The sequence below is a fragment of the Typopeltis vanoorti genome, chromosome 6 (assembly GCF_054136105.1).
Source record: "Typopeltis vanoorti isolate ZY-2024b chromosome 6, IOZ_Tvanoo_1.0, whole genome shotgun sequence".
Classification (NCBI taxonomy): domain Eukaryota; kingdom Metazoa; phylum Arthropoda; class Arachnida; order Uropygi; family Thelyphonidae; genus Typopeltis; species Typopeltis vanoorti.
In genome coordinates this window covers 46957796-46976713 of record NC_143554.1, presented here as the reverse complement: position 1 = coordinate 46976713, position 18918 = coordinate 46957796, and the positions used below count along the sequence as shown (strand labels likewise).

Genomic DNA, 18918 nt, shown 5'->3' with positions numbered 1-18918 from the left:
TTCAGCTTCAGGACAAAAACAGTTTTTAAACCAATCCTCAAAAATAGTTTTTGTCATCCAAGCTTTTCTATTGAATCTCCAATGAACAGGGGGAAAATTTTTATCTAAACTTCTAAGCAGGCGAGGATTTTGTGAACGAAGGAGTGTGTAAAAGTGTTACACGCTCCTTCGAAACTTTGTAGCCAGGCTGTGATTTTTAATTTTTTGCTAAAAATGTTTTAGTGGGCATTTTTTTAAATAATAAGTTTGTTTCGTCAGCATTAAATATCTGATCATCGGTATAATTTCCTTCTTCAATGATATAGGAAAACAAGCTGCTGCTTTTTCATTGGCACTTGCAATTTCACGAACACTATGAATGCTCGATCACTTTTTGAACCGATCCAACTACCCTGAACTTGCAGAGAAAGTTTCTTCCACTACTGATGCCAAATCATTTTCACTTTCTAATTGTTTTCTTTTTAAAGTTTCAAACAAATTCAATGCTTTCGTTTTTATAGTAATTTGACTAAGAGGAATTCTCTTTTGGTTACAATCTTCTATCCACACTGACAATAGAGTTTCCATTTCAATCATAAGATGGCTTCTGTTTGGTTTGGACCCAAATGAGGTCGATGCACTTTGTCCTAGTTGCTTATAGTTTGCAGCTTGGTCTAAAATATGGCGAACAGTTGATTCATTTAGACCATACTCTCTTGCAATTTTTGCTTTGGTTATGCCTGCGTCATACTTATTTATCATATGCAACTTATCTTGTAAGCTGATCACTCTACGTTTCTTCTTGATAGGTGTAGACTTGATATCATCCTTGTTTCTTTTAGCATTCATTGTAGGGTTAAATAAGAAGAGAAATAAATATCCACATGTCCTTCAGGCAAAGGCAGACAAGTTACTGGTGAGTGGTGAGCAGGCGCTATCGGATAAAAACGAAGCGCTACAAGAGAGCGATACCTGGAGAGTGGCGACTCAAATTGTTTGCATATGTAGTGGGCTATATCTCACGGCCACGTTAATTCGAATTTGAAGCATAATAATTGGAATTTTGGTATCAAATTACAAACCGCAATAAATCGATAATCGTGATAATCAAAACTGCGATAATCGGGGTATTCCTGTATATTTAAAAATTTTATTTTTATATTAAATTTTAAATTTGATTTTTTAAAATTAAATGCATTTAAATAAACTGCACCTGTTTCTTTGTTATTACACAGGCTCCTCTAGGGAGTTAAGGCAGGGTTTCTCAAACTGTGTTCCTCGAGAAGATCTGAAATTTGTCATTTTAGTTTTCTAAGCATTTTTCATGAATAATTATTTTATGGTAAAAATATTCTGAAGAGAATAATATTCGTGAATATGTCAAGAAGCTCAGACCCAGATCTGTGTATTGTTAATTTTCACACATCGAAACCTTTCAACATTTGGGAGAGGGAATGCTGCTGTTTATGACGGGTCATAAAAATTGCCTGCAAGGCCATTACAACAATTGGTGTCATATCTTCTGTTCTCAAAACTAAAGGAAATGACATCTGTGTAGCAAATGTCAGTGACCAAGCAGCATATTTTTAAACATGGAAGTATTCATGAATTATCGTTTATGACTGATCATAAAAATTGCCTGCAAGCCGATTACAACAATCGCCAGCGTGTTCTCAAAACTGAACGAAATAACATCTGTGTTGCAAATATCAGTGACCCATCAGCAATGAACTTTAAAGAAAATTTTTCCACTGAAATTGAAGATCAAGGTAGTCTGTATCCGGTTCTCAAATCTATTAATACCGAATACTTTCTTCGCAAGTTCATATTGCAATGTGTAAGTGCTTGTTCTGAAACTGGAGTGCCGTGATTTTTTTAAAAGTAATAGGAATGCAGAGTTAAAATTAATATGAATAAGAGACAAGGCACTTTGTTTTAATTTTGGTATTAAGAAATCTCTTATTGAAGGTGTTTGTGACAGAACAGATAGTGAGTCATCCACCTCAAGCCTACAAAGATCTCCAGGATGTACAAAAGGAGAGGAAAACTACCAGCACACAGGAGAAACAGTCTGCATTCATTCGTAAGTACTTATAATATTATAAATATATTTGGTGATCAGAATGGGATATGTCAATGAAAATCAGCACAAATTAATTTAATTATGGTTTAAGCGATGTTTAATTAATTATTAATTAATAATTATCAATCATTAATAATTATCAATTATTAATTAACAATAAAATAAGCTAAATTACAAATTAATTATTAATTAATACATTACAAAATAACCAAGGTGTTCCGTGAACATTTCGGGATTTGTGAAATGTTCCATCGTAGAAAAAGTTTCAGAAACCCTGAGTTAAGTATTCGTTGAGGAAGAGGCTCTTTCTGTTGACAATCCAGATATTGATATCTTTCTTTAAGAACATTCATTTGTATATTAGACACCACATGCCATGAGACCTGGACCTCACATGCTTCCTAACAACACTCCCTTACCTAGTTTCCAGGGATGATACTTGAACTTGCATACATATTTATAGCTGTTTTTCCATAGAACCTGATATACTCCTGTTTGGTAGATTAGGGTGCAAGAATTCTGTATTGGAATTGTCCCTTATCATCATTCCTAACTTTGCTTCATCATTTGCAAATAACTGTATATTATATATTGACCAAGCCCAGTATGATTAATATATAAATTAAACAACATTGTCTCAAGCACAGTACCCTGATATACTCCTTGGGTTGCCCTCCTTCTCTTAGGCTTGGCAACTCCATACATCTGATACCTGGCAATCAATCACTCTCCTATCTATTTTATAAGCTTCTTTTGTATGTCCATCCCTTGAAGTTTGTATAATTGCCTTGTGTGAAATTTTGGCAAAATTAAAACTTTTATCCATCTCTGCAGTCACTTTATTATAAAGAATGAGAAGAATTTCTATCATTACTACATCCTTGTATAATGGAATTATCTTGCTCTTCTTGAACTCATTAGGAATTGAACTGGTGTTGAGAATTAAGTTGAATAACTAAGTCATAGATTATGTTATGTTGTTGCATTTGAATCAGTCTTCTGCATAGCTTTAATTCCTCCAATCAACTGCTTTTCTCCCTTCATCAAGTTCCACCTCAGCAACAACATAAGCCATTAAGTCTTCCTTGGATGTATATTTTATTAAAGTGAACACTTAACAACTCTGCTATTTTAAAAGCTTCTAATACTTTCATCTCCTAAGGATATTTTTCCATGATCATATTTTCTTTTACTTGCCACATAGCGAAAAAAGTGTCTTGGAGTTTCCTCTCTAAGCATAATGGGTTTTTTAACATTCTGATTTTGCCTTCTTCACTATAGTGAAGAAGGGTTTCTGGATTAATAAAGTAAAAATTCAAAAAAATAAAAATTAAGAAAATATATTTAAAAAAAATCCTTAGATTACCCATGACTCTAACGTATTTCAGGTTTATAGAAAAGCCTTTTGTAGGTGAGAGATGCAGAAAAAATAATAAAAAAATTGCATGACAAATTGTCTTTGCTTAATTGAGTCAGATTTATATTTCTGACTTATAGGGTTGGCACATACTTGAAAAGCATAGAACTGTTAATGATATTGATATCTATTTCTCATTAATCAGATTTTTAATGTGGCATGCTAATCCAGTTTACATTCTACTTCATTGGGATATTTCAGAAATTTTTTATGGCAGCCCCATCCTTAGCATTAAACTGCAATAATGTTCTGTTAGTGTTATGGTTGAACTATGTTAAGCAGATTTGAGATCTGTAAGGAAGTGTGACCTTAAGCTTCTAACAGGCAAGTGAGTCATGTCTCGGAGAAAGATAATAATTGTTTGCCATTTAAAAACATGCATCATGTGTGGGATTCAAATCCATAGCCTTCGGTAGGAAAGCAGAGCTTAAACTCACTTAGCCACAAAGGTCATATCAATGAAATCTTTGGGTAAGCAGTAAGGTGTGATGCATTTAAAAACAACTTGGCCATAGGCACATCCTTACATATGTGCATACACTCGCAGATAAGGCACTATTATTTAGATTTGTAACTTATAGAAAGGGAAATTTTTAAAAAGTTGGAAGATTTATTTTACAACTTTTTATTTTTATTTTATTTTTTATTATTTTTTTTATCATCAGTGAATATAATAAGAAATAGGAAGATATTATGTAATTGAAAATGAATACTTACTCAAGAGAATGTGGAAAGTTTGACTTGATAATGACTTTTGGTTTGAGCCATTCTCAAAATAAGATAATATCATTATCTAAATTTGATTTTGTCATGTTGTACCATCATTTTTATATAGAAATAGACAACAGAATCAGCAAAGCTGGTATGGTGGGAAGTCAATTGAATAAATTCATATGGAATAAGAGAGAAATTAGTCGAACACTAAATTAGCTGTATACAAGACAGTGTTTAAACCAGTTTTAACTTATGGATGTGAGAGCTGGGTCAGAAGTAAAACACTTGACCAAAGACTAGAGCCTGCAGATTTGAGAGTCCTGAGAAAGATTAGAGGCATGAACATATGGCATCAATGGCAATATCATATTAAAAACGAGGATATTAGGAAAGAACTTGACATTGTCAGCATCCAGGAATGCGTTAGCAGAGCTAATCTCAGGTGGTATGGTCACTTAAATAGAATGGGCAAGGAAAGATTAGCAAAACAAGCGTTCTCTGCCAGGTTGGAAGACCAAGATATAGGTGGATTGATATGGTACAAAGTGCCTTAGACGATAGAAATATAAGATCTGATAATGTTGGAGTCTTGACAAGTAACAGACTGATTTGGAGGAAAATTGTAGATAGGAAGTTAGTAATGATGTAATTTTTTCATGTAGTACTATCATATCCTGTACACCCCTTGAGGGTACATGGCAGGAATTTGATGATGATGAAATTTGATTTTTGTTTTTGTGTGACTTGTTCATATTAATTACGCACCATTATAGTGCCACAACTTTTTAATAAGCCTGAATTGTTTAGGCACATTATGTTGACATAAATCACACTTCTGTGGTTATTGCAATTTGTTGTTTATAGTTATGCTACAAGTACCTTTTTAAAGATTAGATTAATCCTTGCTGCAAATTTAGGATTATGTGTTTGCATAGTTTAGTAGAATCTGATAACTTAAACAAGGTCTCTTCAATCTAAGGGTAGTTTGGGAAGTTAAATGTATAATATCATTTTTGATTAATGATAAATTATGCAAGAAAGCATCAGCGATAACATCACTGAAGTGATCATTAAAGAAACTGCAAGCAGACAAATATTTTTTTTAGGACAAATGACAATATTGTTACACCTGATATCTTAGGAATATAGTATTCTCAGCTATCATGGTGTAACATGAAGAATAAGTATCATAAATTAAAACCCCTGCATAAAAAAAAATGAATTATTTAATGGAAAATTTCTTGCATCCAGTAATATGTATAAAACGTAAGGGTTGTTGTTAAAGTAGCTGATAAAGGAAGGAATGTATTAATATTGTAATATGACTTAAAATAAGGAATTCTAACTAAATAAATAGCTAACAAAGGAAAGTAGATTAATATTGTAATATCATTAAAAATGAGAGAGTTGAGTAAATAAGTAGAAATGGGTGAGTCATAAAATACGTTATGTGAGAGATTAAGTTATTAAGTAGAATTCATAGAAAAGGTTTCAAAGGGGATTAAGTCAGGCTATCACAAGAAAAGCAAAGCTATCGCTTAGGGCCGATCCCCAGATTGAAACATTGAGAACGGGCTTGCCGATCAAATGACGTTTGGCGAGAAAACGCCACCCTAATTGGTCGATGATTAAAAAACAAGTAGAAGAAGGAGAAAGGAAGTAAGAAAAGGTACCGTTAGGGGAGCAGCTATAAAAGGGTTGGTAACCCCCAGAGGAAGAACTCTTTTTGGATAGTCGCTTTTGGCCTTGGAGTTTGGTTTTGGTTCCGGTGGAGTTCATGGGGTTTTCCTGAGTGGCGACAGGGGTGATATCTCCTCGTCACAACACGAAAACGAAAGTGAGCGGGATTTCGATTCCCGTTTTCCCGAGTAGGAAACAAAGAAAAAAATTTCCATAGAGTCCTAGAGAAGGAGGGATCTTCTTCGTTTCAACGCTAGTGATAACTACGCAAAGCAGAAAGCTGTAAAGAGATCGATCGATGTCCTCATTGCTAATAGTAGAGCAAATATATGTGTGTTAAAGTATTCCAGAGTTACGAGAAGTTATACCAGAAGTTCGTTAGGAAAAGGATAAAGGCCCATACGAAAAGCTCAAGAAAGGTACTGTAAATCATAACCTATGTTAGCTAGATATTTGTCTGTGAAAAGTAACGTGATTCCAATACAGATCTGTTGAAGTTATACTAGGACTTTAGTATATGATAGAATGTGTTATGTGTAGATTGACTAGTGTTAAAGATTTGTGAATGATTAAGGGACCTAAAGTATTTTTGCATGTCTATTATATTGCACAAGATATTTAAATGACATATTTGTGTGTTAGTGCAAATAACGGTATAACGGAATAGTGTGAAGTAAGTAATTACGTATCCTAAGAATTGAATGCCTAATGTAATGTATAAAATAATTGAAATGTCACAAGTATGTGTTAGCAGTGAATGATTTGTTAATCTACTTCAGTATGAATAATCAGATAGTGCGAATTGATCTAATTTGTTCACATCAGGTGAATTTATGAATTAACGTGTATGGCGGCATAATCACAAATAGCCATATTGTTTGTAATAATTTAATGTTAGTCTATAAGTATTTTAGTTTAGTAATTGAATTGTACCATGTTTAGAAACTTAATAAACCTTTTGTTCAGTGATAAAAGAGTTGTCTGATGTTGCTAATCCAATGCACCACTTAAAATCATCGTACCTAATCACGTGGGAAAATTTAATGTTGAGGAAAGAGATTAAGAGTCACGACTGCAATAATATTTAAATACTAAGAGATATATTCGAGATTGACTTTCTCCCTATTTATGACAACATAAATGGTGCAGTTGACAACTACTTGAAAATATTGTACTTAGTCACGCGGAAAATTTAAGTTGAGAATCGAGTTAAGTGTCATGACTGCAATAGTTACACTTTCAGATATATTTGAGTTCTTTCTCCTTGTTTATGTATGTAATATCCTAAACTAAATATCCCAAAAGGCGCAGTATAAATACAAATATTAGGGGTACTACGGGGAGCAATAACTTAGATATTGGTATAAGTTTTGGTAAAATCTCGGGCATAGAAGTTAGAAGAATATAGATAAAAGGAATTTGTAAGATTAGAGTAGAAATCGTAAATTGGGACACAACAATATTTACTACATAACACTTCAGCCAGAGACTGATATTTGTAGTTAGGTTTAGGTTGTTTTCTTATCAGAAATAATTCAAGAATCAGTGCCCAGTAGGCAACCAAAACATTGGCTGCTTATTGGATTCACTTATATCAAGAGGCTTTTGTGACTTTCATAAAACAACTAAACTTAAATAAGAATTAATGGTCTCAAAATTTCCAAGTTCTGATCAATATATATACAGTCCTTGGTAAATGTGGTCGTGTTTAGCTAGCCTAGAAAACGTGTTTTTAAAGTTAAATATAGTGTGACTTTTTGTCACAAATTGTGCTGTAGTTGTGCATCAGTTAGATACAAGTGTCCTTCAGTGGTGTTATTGTTTGGAACCGTGTTGTATATATTGTGTTTTCACTGCCGTTTGTTTCACTATTTCAACGTGTAAAGATGGCACAAGAAACGTACGTCAGCGGCGCGCAGGACTTCTACTTCTACACGAAAGGCTGGCTCAGCGTTAGATTTTTCGCAATGGATGAATTGCGGAAACTGCTACATGTATGCGCCGAAGAATGTGAAGGATCTGTAGTCGGTCTGGCTAAATGAGAAGAACGAAAATGTTAACGTATGTGATTAGTGTCGGGATAGGCTGGAGCGTTTAGGAATGGAAGCTGACATCGGGACCGTAGCGGAAGAACTTCGGCGGGAGTTTATGAAAATGAAAAATGACCTTCATCTTCTTCATGAGGAAGTGGAAGTGATCGGTAAGGAGATACTGGAAGTTAAAGCTGAGTTTAATGTGTTAAACAGAGAAATTAGGACTATAGAGATTACTTTAGCTGAAGTAACTAGAACAGGATTACATATGGGTGAGTCTTTGGTGAATGATGCAGTAATAAATAGTATCGGAGTGATTGGGAGTCAACAAAATAAAGCCACAAGTGGCCTAGAAGAAACAAGATGTCGTGAGAGTGGGGGAGAGGTAAGTAATAGAGCGTTGAGTAATGAGGCTGGGAGAGTCATGCTGAATAGCATAGAGAATGAGTCCATGAGTGTGGACTTGAATGAAGTTAAGAGTGGTAAGATATATGGTGATTCTATGATTAAGGGTATGGAGAGTGGTATGCATGAGGAGTGCTTGGCTGGTGGGACAATAGAAAGATTGGCTTTAGCAATAAAGAGATGGCATGAAGCAGACAAGATGATAGTTATGGTGGGTACGAATGACCTGAGAGGTAGTATAAATCGGGTAGGAAAAGATTTAAGAACATTATTAGATATTGTGAAGAGGGAAAAGTGTCAATGGGAGGAAGTGTGTGTGTGCTGCCTCGTTTTGACAATTACGAGTTAAGTAGATGAGCAATGATAATGAATGATATGATTGCAAAAATGTGCAAAAAAAGAGGTTTGGAATTTGTTGATGTTTGGAGTGTATTTGAAGGAAAAAGGCAGTTGTATGCTAGAGATGGACTGCATCTTAATATGGAAGGACATAAGTGATTGAAGAAGTTATTGTTTTTCTGAACAATGTTAGTTTCCCTGCCCAATAACTTCAACAAGTTGAAGTTATTGGGCAGGGAAACTAACATTGAAAAGGTTGAGTGTAAGAGAGAGAAACTTTAGCACTGATTGTATATTTAATGATCCTTATATGCAGAATAAATTGCAGAAGAGAGGGAATAAAAAGCGGCATGGGACTACGGAAGTTAGTGACTTATATATCAGTTCTAAAGCCAGTACAAGATCTAGAGGGAATCTGCAATTTTTGTATACCAATGCTAGAAGCATTCGAAATAAGAGAGAAGAATTTTTGGCATTAGTCGGTGCAATCTCACCAAAAGTTGTAGGCATTAGTGAAACTTAGCTGTCAGCAGAAGATGTGGTCACTGGAATTGAATGTGATGGGTACAGTATTTTCAGGGAGGATAGGGAAGATAGAACAGGGGGAGGAGTACTGTTGATGATAGCTGATGTGTTGCAGCCAAGGAAAGTAGTATATCAAGATGATAGACATGTGAATGAGAGTTCATTTGAGGCAGTCTGGTGTGAAATAGTGACCAATGCAACCAAATATACAGTTGGATGCTGCTATAGGCCAGGAAGTACAGGGGGAGATATTGAATTCATGCATCAGCAAATGAGTGAAGGCTTAGTGATTATTATGGGGGATTTTAATTATGGTGATATCAATTGGAAGGAGGAAATATCACGTAGCAAAAAGGAAATGGAGTTCATACATCTTCTACGAGATAATTACTTGAAACAGCACATAACTGAAGGGACACGTGGTGTGAGAGTGTTGGACCTGGTTATTGGTTCAGAGTATATATGCATAAGTAAGATGTCCTCGTTACCTCCAATTGGTGAAAGCAATCATGTGGTATTGACTTGGGAGGTTGCAAAATCTGTGGATTTTTCTGTTAAGAAGGGGTATATACGAAACTACAGGTTAGGCAATTATAACAAGCTTTGGAGTGAGCTTGCAGCCATCCCATGGCAGAACATATTGCAAGGGAAAGATGTTAGCAGTGCATGGGATAAAATCAGCGGGTATCTGAGGAAAGCAATATCAGATTGTGTCCCCATAGTCAGGAGGTCAAACAAGGCAGGCGTTAAATGGATGAGCAGTAGTATCAATCTTGATCTGCAAAAAAAAGAAAAGGTTATGGAGAATTTACAAGGCGAAAGGCAACCAGTACACCCATGAGCAGTACAAGGCTCAAGCTAGGAAGGTTACCAGCATAGTAAGAAAAGCTAAATCAGATTATGAGAAGACCTTAGCCAAAGAGATCAAGGGTAATCCCAAAGAGTTCTTCCGCTATGTGGCAAGTAAGAGGAAGAATGACTTCGGAAGGATAACTTTAGTGTGGGTGCTGATGGTATTGAGGTGACAAAATCAGATGTAATAGTCGAGTTACTGAGTGATCACTTTTCGAAAGTCTATCACCCAAGTGAGGATATCTCTATACCTGTAGCAATACCTAATGTGAGAATTGAAGCTAAAAAATCAGAGGTATTAAATATATTGCAAAATTTAAATGCAAATACTGCTGTAGGCTTAGATGGAATATCAGCTCAGGTGTTGCGTGAATGTGCAAATGAATTGTCAACCCCTCTTACTTGGATATTTAATTTAAGTTTGAACCCTGGTATGGTCCCTAGGGAGTGGAAATTAGGCAAAGTGGTTCCTTTGCATAAGGGTGGCTCTAAAACTGCGGTAGTTAATTACAGACCAATCACCATCTCAGGAGTAGTGGTAAAAGTATTGGAAAAGTTGGTTAAAGACAAAATTCAAGAATCGGTGGATCAGGATAAGATACTCTATAGAGGCCAACATGATTTTGATAAAGGTCGATCCTGCCTTAGCAATCTATTAACTAATCATAATAGAATAACATCTGAGTTGGACAAAGGAACAGGCTACACAGTGGTACTTCTGGATTTTGCTAAGGCTTTTGACAGGATACCCCATAGAACACTATTACGCAAATTGGTGCAGATGGGAATGGATATTAAGTTGGTGATATGGATAGGAGAATGGCTCAGGGAGAGATACCATAAGGTGGTGTATGGAGGAGCCGAGTCCAGAATGAGGCAGGTGAACCGTGGGCTCTGTGCTTGGGCCAATGTTGTTTAATTTGTATATAAATGATATAGGAAATGGCTTAAAGGGAGATATTTAGTTGTTTGCTGATGATGCAAAGTTGTGTAGTGCAATAAAAAATCAAGCTGATGTTGAAAGTTTGCAGGATGATTTAAATAAGCTGGTAAAATGGGCAAAAGATAATGGATGTCAATTCAATGTGGAAAAGTGTAAAGTCGTGCATTTTGGGATTAAAAGATTACCAGCTGTGTACTACATTGATGGAAAGGTACTCCAAGAGATTGATGAGGCGAGGGACTTAGGTGTGTTGGTAGATAGGGAGATGAAGTTCAGAGGACACATTGCTAAGGTGTCCAAGATTGCACATAGGATTACTTGGTTGTTGAGGAACACACTGACATCCAGAGATAAAGAGGTTATTATTCCCCTTTATAAGGCATTGATACTTCCACATTTGGATTACTGTGACCAGACCTGAGCACAGTAATCCAAATGTGGAAGTATCACCCTCCTCATCTCCAAGGAAGGATTCCTTGGAGATGAGGAGGCTGTGGAGAGGGTTCAGAGAAGAGTGACCAAGTTGGTGAGTGATATAAAAAAAATGCCCCCTACATTGATAGATTGAGAGCTTGTGGATTGCAGAGATTGGTTGATAGGCGAAGAAGAGGGGATATGATAGAAACATTTAAATTACTGAAAGGTTTTTATAGGATTGATGCAGGGGAAATGTTTCAGCTGTGTGATAGTGATGGAAGAACAAGAGGTCATCTCTGGAAATTAAAGAAGAGTGTGGTTAACAAAGGTGTCAGAACAAGGTTTTTTGCCTGGAAGGTGGTGAACGAGTGGAATTCATTGCCTGACTTAGTTGTGAGCTCTTCGTCTGTAAATGAATTCAAGAAGAGATATGACAGATATTGTTTTGCTAGTTTGGGTCTCCTGCGATGAGTCTACTGACTCCATGGAGATACCCCTAATAATAATAATCCTGAGAATAGTGCACATCCTCCAGTTGCCTGCAGTACCAATCTGTACAAACGGAACTTAATGAAAATCCCATCAGCTAATGGCTGCGTTAAAGGATAAGTTACTTCAATAAAAAGAAGTCAGCAGAAGAAAGAACCTAGTGCTCTTTTTTGAGGACTCTAGGCTAAATATGATTACCATATGTCTGGTCCCTGTAAATTTTCTGATTTGGTGATATAATTAATTATTATTTATTAATTTTATTTTGTTTTATTTTATTTATTTTTCTTGTAATAAGAGACCAGGCTAAGCTTAGTTTTAGACATTAATTGATTAGTTTTAGACATTATGTAGTTTATTAGTTGCAGACATATCATGCTAGCTGCTTTAATGTTGTGTGTGTATTCTTGAAGACGATTGTAATGTAGATGTCAAAAGGTAGAATTTAAAATTAAAGTTTCCGTTGCAAACAGTAGTTCAGTCCAGTGGCCATTTCACAAGTTTCAAAGTCACTCTCATATCATACCTCTTTCTAATGTTTGCTGGTTTTTGCAATCCACACAAATTTTTAATCTATCCTCATAATCTGCTTTCCACTTTCCTGATAAATTTATTATCGCTTTTGACATTAACATGATAAGTTGTAAGAACAAGGAACCTTGTAAATACCTGGAACAGAGAGTGGAGAAAGTTTATCCTTGAAAGCATTGCAGAGATTATACTTTTTTAAAGTTCTGGGTATTTTTTCCTAGGTGTCCCCAGATATAGGGAATAGTAACAGCATTACTGTAGTTTGTATTGTTGAGAAGGATGTGTGGAAATGGAAGGAAGAACAGCTAATTTGTTTATCTTTTTGGCAGTGTAACCATTGGACATCAAGGTCTGGCAGATAAAGGAGAATTCAAGTGTAACGTAGACCTGGGCAGAACAAAGTTGGGAGGCTGTGTTGTAAGGGATCAATTAAACCTGTTGCTTAATTATTTCTCTGTGCTCTATTCATTCCATTAAATGTAATTATGAGTGTAAATTAGCACTTAAACCAAAATATGTGCTTGCTTTTCCAAAATCTTCACTACCACTCTGGTGATACTGATAGATCAATGAATTAAAGACACATCAGTCTTTCCGTCTTTACACCACCTTTTTGTATTGGGGATTATCATACGAGGGTGGTTCCATAAGTTTCTGACTGACTTTTAGAGGTGACAGAAAGAAAACTCTGTCACTTTTTAACATAATCCCTTTACTTCAGCACACACTTTTCACATCTTTGAATTAACATTTCTATGCTCTTGAAACCTTTGTGCATTGGGTCTTATTTTGCAGAGTCAATTTCTTTTCATATTTGGATTTAGCTTTCTGTACAATATTTGTAAACCTTCTGACCATCTTATAATTTGCATACCTGTTATCCTTATTCATGTTCCTTCCACATCATCTCAAGAATCTATTGTTTAATAAGATTGTCTATCCACTTTACTCCTGCTTTATTTAGTCTATATCACATCATGTAAGTTTTAATACCTCTTGCAACTCCCAGTATCCTTCCCACCTAGCAACTGAATACCATGGGATCAATCCTAGTATTCTTGTCAGTTGGATATAATTTCTTGATCTGTAGTTCATGATGTAAACCTTTCTCAGTGGAACATACATATGTTTAGCCATTTCACATTTCAGCACAGGATGATCACTGTCACTAAATGGAGGCAAATAGTCACATCTTTGCAGTCCCCCCCCCCCCATGACATGATAAACATGTGTAATACTCTTTCACCTTGAATTTCTTCTGTCACATACCACTTGAGGAAGTTGTCTCACAACAGCTCAGTAAATTTGGCTTCGTTCTTTTTTTCACAAGATTTTACCACTACCCAGTGAATGTTCAGATAATTATTATACACCCATGATGATTACTTATTTAGCATCTTTTAGGTTGCTTTTGTGGTACATTTCATCATCATCATCACAGAAATCCACTATTTATATAACAACACCTTACTATGTATTTCATCTTGTTAGACTCTACCTCACACCCAATAACTTCAAATTCACCTTACTTCAGTAATTATTACTTATATTAAAATCATAGATTTCTACCCTAACTTGACTGGCATCTAACTCTAACCCTTTGTTCCTGATTCCTCTGGAACTGGGTAATTTACAGACAATAAATTATCTCCAGGATTTTTGTATACTTACCTCTATTGTCTGCACAGCCCGTTTCGACAGCTTGTAGATATCCTTGCTCATACTTATATTAAATTCAAACTGCTCAAGCACACAATCATGATATATACTATACTTTATCCAGAATAACTATAGTTTGTCTGCCTGATTGGCCAAATTGTTAGTGTATCTTCTCTTCAACCAATAGGCTGTGGTTTTAAATCCTGCCCTGGGCATGGATATTTGCAGTTGTTTTTAGGTGGAAGATAAATTTCATAATTTAATGCGAGACTACTGCCTCACTTATGCAAGGTAGTACTGGTCTTAAGTGGCTTGAAAAAAAGTTCTGCCTTACGTATCTAGAGTAGGATTTCTGGACTACATAAAAATAAAAATTAATAATTTAAAAAAAAAAAAATTCTTTCTTCATCCTTGTAGTAAATTTTGATAGCTATGCAACCTTTCATGGGTGGGAGTCACATAAAAAAAAATTATAGTGGTTATAGTTTATCCTGAAAGAACAAAAGTTACAGGTTTAACAAAAAAAATAAAAAGCTATTCTTATTTATGCCTTTCATTTTTGTTCTTTCTTCATTATTTCAACAAATTTTATAACATGCTTTATTTTATTGAAAATAAAAGTAATTCTAGTGTGTCTTAGCATACACTGCCAGAATACAAAAGTGCTATACACATATAAAAGGAATTAATATTTTCTTATTATTTTTAAATGCAGTGATGGATCCTTCAACAAGATGGGCTAAACGTAAGTTGCAGCCACTGGATAACATAACTGATTTTGTGAACATCTTGGTGAAAGCCATGACAGCTTTCCATAATATCTGCAAAAGTGAAGGGGAAAGTAATGAAGCAGGAAAAATTGATATAAAAGTATATATGTTTCTTATTATAGCATTTATTTTATTCTGAATATTTATTTTGAAGTTGATATTAGTTATAAATGAATTGTCTTCAATTATGAATTGTGTTTATCCAACCTATTCAAGATCTCCTTTTCTTCTTTGCACTGTCTATTCATTTTGTTAGTGTATGTTCAGATAATATTCAGATCCAGAACTGTTTATTAAGTAAATATTATGTTGGGCTGACTTACACTTCTAATCTTTTCTTGGCACAAAAACATCACCTCTGTAACATTTCTTATCCACCAAAAGAAAAACATGGTGTCCTCTTCTGTTCATGGCAACCTTGCAATATTCCCAACAATGCATTCTCCCAACCCTGCAATACTGCTTCCATATCAGTGCCCTAGGCACTGATATGGAAGCAGTCAAATATCCCAAAATCTGCCTGATGCTTTATAGAGAAGAACAGTTCACTTAATGAATGACCTCTCTCATACTTTCTCTCTTATAGACTAAGTTTAGTCATTTGCTCATTGATGGTCTGTTTCTGTATTAAGCTTTTTCTGTAGTCATTTTAATGGACACTGCTCTGCCAACATTTCTCCACTTTCCTTTAAACATGTAAAAACAAGAGAAGAGCTTCTGGTCAGTATCCATATACAGTTAATTTTCAAACTCATCAAAACAACTTTTCAACCTCCTCTTTACCTAACCATTCACTTCTGTTTGGAACACCTTCTTCACACTAAAGACCATAATGCTGAATTACATAAGAATTTTCTCCATGTAAAATATGCAGATATCTGGACAAACCTTACAGATTGAAAATTGGCATGGTGCCAAAGAATGCATGTTGGCAATATGAATATCTTTCTTAGTGTGTACATAGCAATTTATTTTTTAACGGTATAGTAATAAATTTCTGGCATAAAAAAAACAAACTTGTTCATATCATTTTATTTATTGTAGGAAAAACTCAAATGCATAAATATTGTCTGTAAAGTGGCTAAATGTCACATATGATTAGCTTGTATGTGGCTGTTTATTACATTGTTTCATAATATAAACAACACCAGAGGAAAATAATTAATTCATTGAACATTTCACTGGATTTCTAACCAGCATCTTCAGAGCACAAATTACAATTGTCGTGAAACATACAGCACTCAATCATTCTCATTACCTATCCAGAGCATATCTGAAAAGATAGATAAGTTCTTTGCAAAAGTGACATGGAAATATAATTTCCATGTCACTTTTGCACCTACATCCAGCTAGTGACCTACACTTGTGCTCCAGAAGATTAGCTTGATTCTCTTGCACATCTGGAGTGTATAAAAGTCCTTGTGTCTGTAACTTAGCTTACTTTTGATAGACTCAGATTTGCTAATCTGCCTTGAAGAACACAAAATCTACTGCATCTCCCAGTCCTGAGTTTCCACACAGCAATCACCTATGTGGAAACTCAGGACTGGGAGAAGAAGAAAACCCTATTTAACTCAGGATTAAATGGAAGAAGAAGAAAACCCTAGTATATAAAAGTTGCTTATAGGTCTGAGAGAAACTGTTTTTCAGTTAGTACACATCCCTAATCTCAAGAAGTCTTGGCTGTTTAATTTTCCAAATATCTGGGAGACAGTTATTTTAAGACCACATCTAGCCTAACCTCTCAGAATTATTAGAGGGTGCTTTGATAGAACATTAGTTCCTTTTCATTTGCAGTTTGAATTGTTTCTAATTGAGTGCTGCATGTTTTAACATAGGTGTCATTGGTGCTCTGAAAATGTTGGTTAGAAATCCAGTGAAATATTAGTAAGTTTAGTAAATTACGTATTTGCCGGCATGTAAGATGCATCCCCTTTTTTATACACATTTTTTAGGAAAAAAAGATTTTTTAGATCATCTTCCTGATTCAGCCAAGTTCTTATCATTTTCTCAGTTGAGGGTGGCCCGAAATGCCTCTCTGCAGCCCTGTTTCCAGGTTCTTTGGCATAGCAATCACATGTAGCTTGTATGCAATATTGTAACAATGCTGACTTTTTCAGCCATAATTTGCCAAGAAATTTAGAGAAAATTTAACAGCAGAAATTTATCACCGTTCACAAAAACTGTAACAACAATTGGAAAGTTGAAACATACAGGAACACAGCTGTGATGGTCGATTACAGCGCATGTGCATCCACTGAACTCTACGTAACTGGAATGCTCTCACACACCGCAAGGAAGCAAGAAAGAAATCACATAACTCGGAACAGAGAAAATTTCCAGAAATGAAAGTAATAAAAAACTGAGTATCGGCGTATAAGACGCATCCTGTTTTCCAGACTTATTTTCAAAGAAAAAAAGTGCGTCTTATACGCCAGAAAATACGGTATTTTCTTCTGGAGTTGTTTATACTGTGAAGCACTGTTATAAATGGCTAAATGAACAGTATTGAAATCTAAACCTTTTCAGTGAGAAACTAACTGAATAAAATAAACAATTTTAGATAAAATATTTACTTCTGTACTATTACAAAAAAAAAAGTTAGAAATGCATGAGCATTATGCAGTTTAATAGGACTAATTAAACTGTTATGTTCTTTAAAAAAAAAAAAAAAAAAAAAAAAAATCGAGTAAATTACAAGGAATTTAGGCTTTATGCAGTTTATCATACAAGGAACGAACAACCTTGTTAGAACATGCATTTATGTAAAGTGGAAACAGTCTGTATATTAGAAACATCTGCAGCAACTAGTGAACTGAAAAACATTTTGGTTAATGTAGCTTGTTTATTTGACTAGAAAATACAGCATGAATGTCGTGTTGAATGTAATCACTGTGTAAGTGAATAATAGAGAAAACAATTCTAGATAAAATATTTACAGAAGTAAATATTTTATCTAAACTATTACAAAAAAAAAGTTAGAAATGCATGAACATTATGCAGTTTAATAGGACTAATTTGTAATAGTGTTTTCAACTATCTAGGAAACTAGGAGAAAAAGTTGCTCATATTAATCATGCATTTGTGAGAAACACAAGGCTGAAATTAATACTTAAAAAGAATATTGAAAATGCATTGATTGAAACTGAATATAGATAAAGAATTATTATTATGATCAGCAAGGTGCTTGATGGAAAGCTTAATTCTGTTATGCATCTGATTTGGTGAAATACAGCAGGCTTAAAAAATGTTTATATTTGGTCCACTGGTATAGTGTTTTTAGCAAATACCATAAGAATATAATAGCCAGCACTTAAGATTTTCCTAAATCTATCTTAATATTGTAGTACTGTAATATACAGTATTACAGTACTACAATATGCAGTATTCATTTCCTTCTTATAATTCAGCATTCGATATCACAGAGTAAGATAAGTCTTATCATGATGTAGATTCTGTATGAAGGCTTTTTGAATTTTCTCATTCTCCTTAACAACTATCCTTGATATTTAAAATCCTCTGCGTGACCTCATTTCCTGTTTTGTTCTGATGTTCTCTTTATTATTTCTGCCTCCAGCTACTTCATATGCTATAGCATATCATATTCATTTTCATTCTAATAATCCTTTTACTAATTCTTTTACTCCTATCCAGTATATTATACAGGTAACCCTCGTATAATGCGGATGTTAGGTTCTGAAGAAATGCCATGTTATACATGCATGCTAAAGGGTATTTCCCCTAATATAAATTCACTACTTATAATTATATTCGCGATACGGGCAGATGCAAATTTAATGAAGATAAAATTTAATTTTTAATTCATGGGGTGAAAAATATATGAAAGGATAAAGGGTTACAATTTGTAGACCATGTTTTTATCTAAACTGCGTTGTATAAGTACCGTGTTGAATAAGGATTACTATAATTTGTAGACCACGTTGTACGAGAGTTACCTGTATACTTATGGGCATTTCTTTCTCTCTCTCTCTCTCAGCATATATAAAATTAATGTAAACAGGTAAAGGGTGGACGATGATCCTTTAGTATAGATGATAATATATCTTCCATCACCTTCTCTG

General features: G+C 34.7%; 1 protein-coding gene across 1 annotated transcript in view; it reads left to right on the top strand.

The window, feature by feature from the left end:
- LOC150105437 (telomere-associated protein RIF1-like) overlaps positions 1-14975 on the top strand; it is a 396727-nt gene extending 381752 nt beyond the window's left edge. Inside the window, exon 21 of the mRNA XM_090393961.1 lies at positions 14782-14975. Within this exon, the coding sequence (XP_090250087.1) occupies positions 14782-14975 (194 nt within the window). The remainder of the gene's footprint in view (positions 1-14781) is intronic.
- The last annotated feature ends 3943 nt before the right edge of the window (positions 14976-18918 follow it).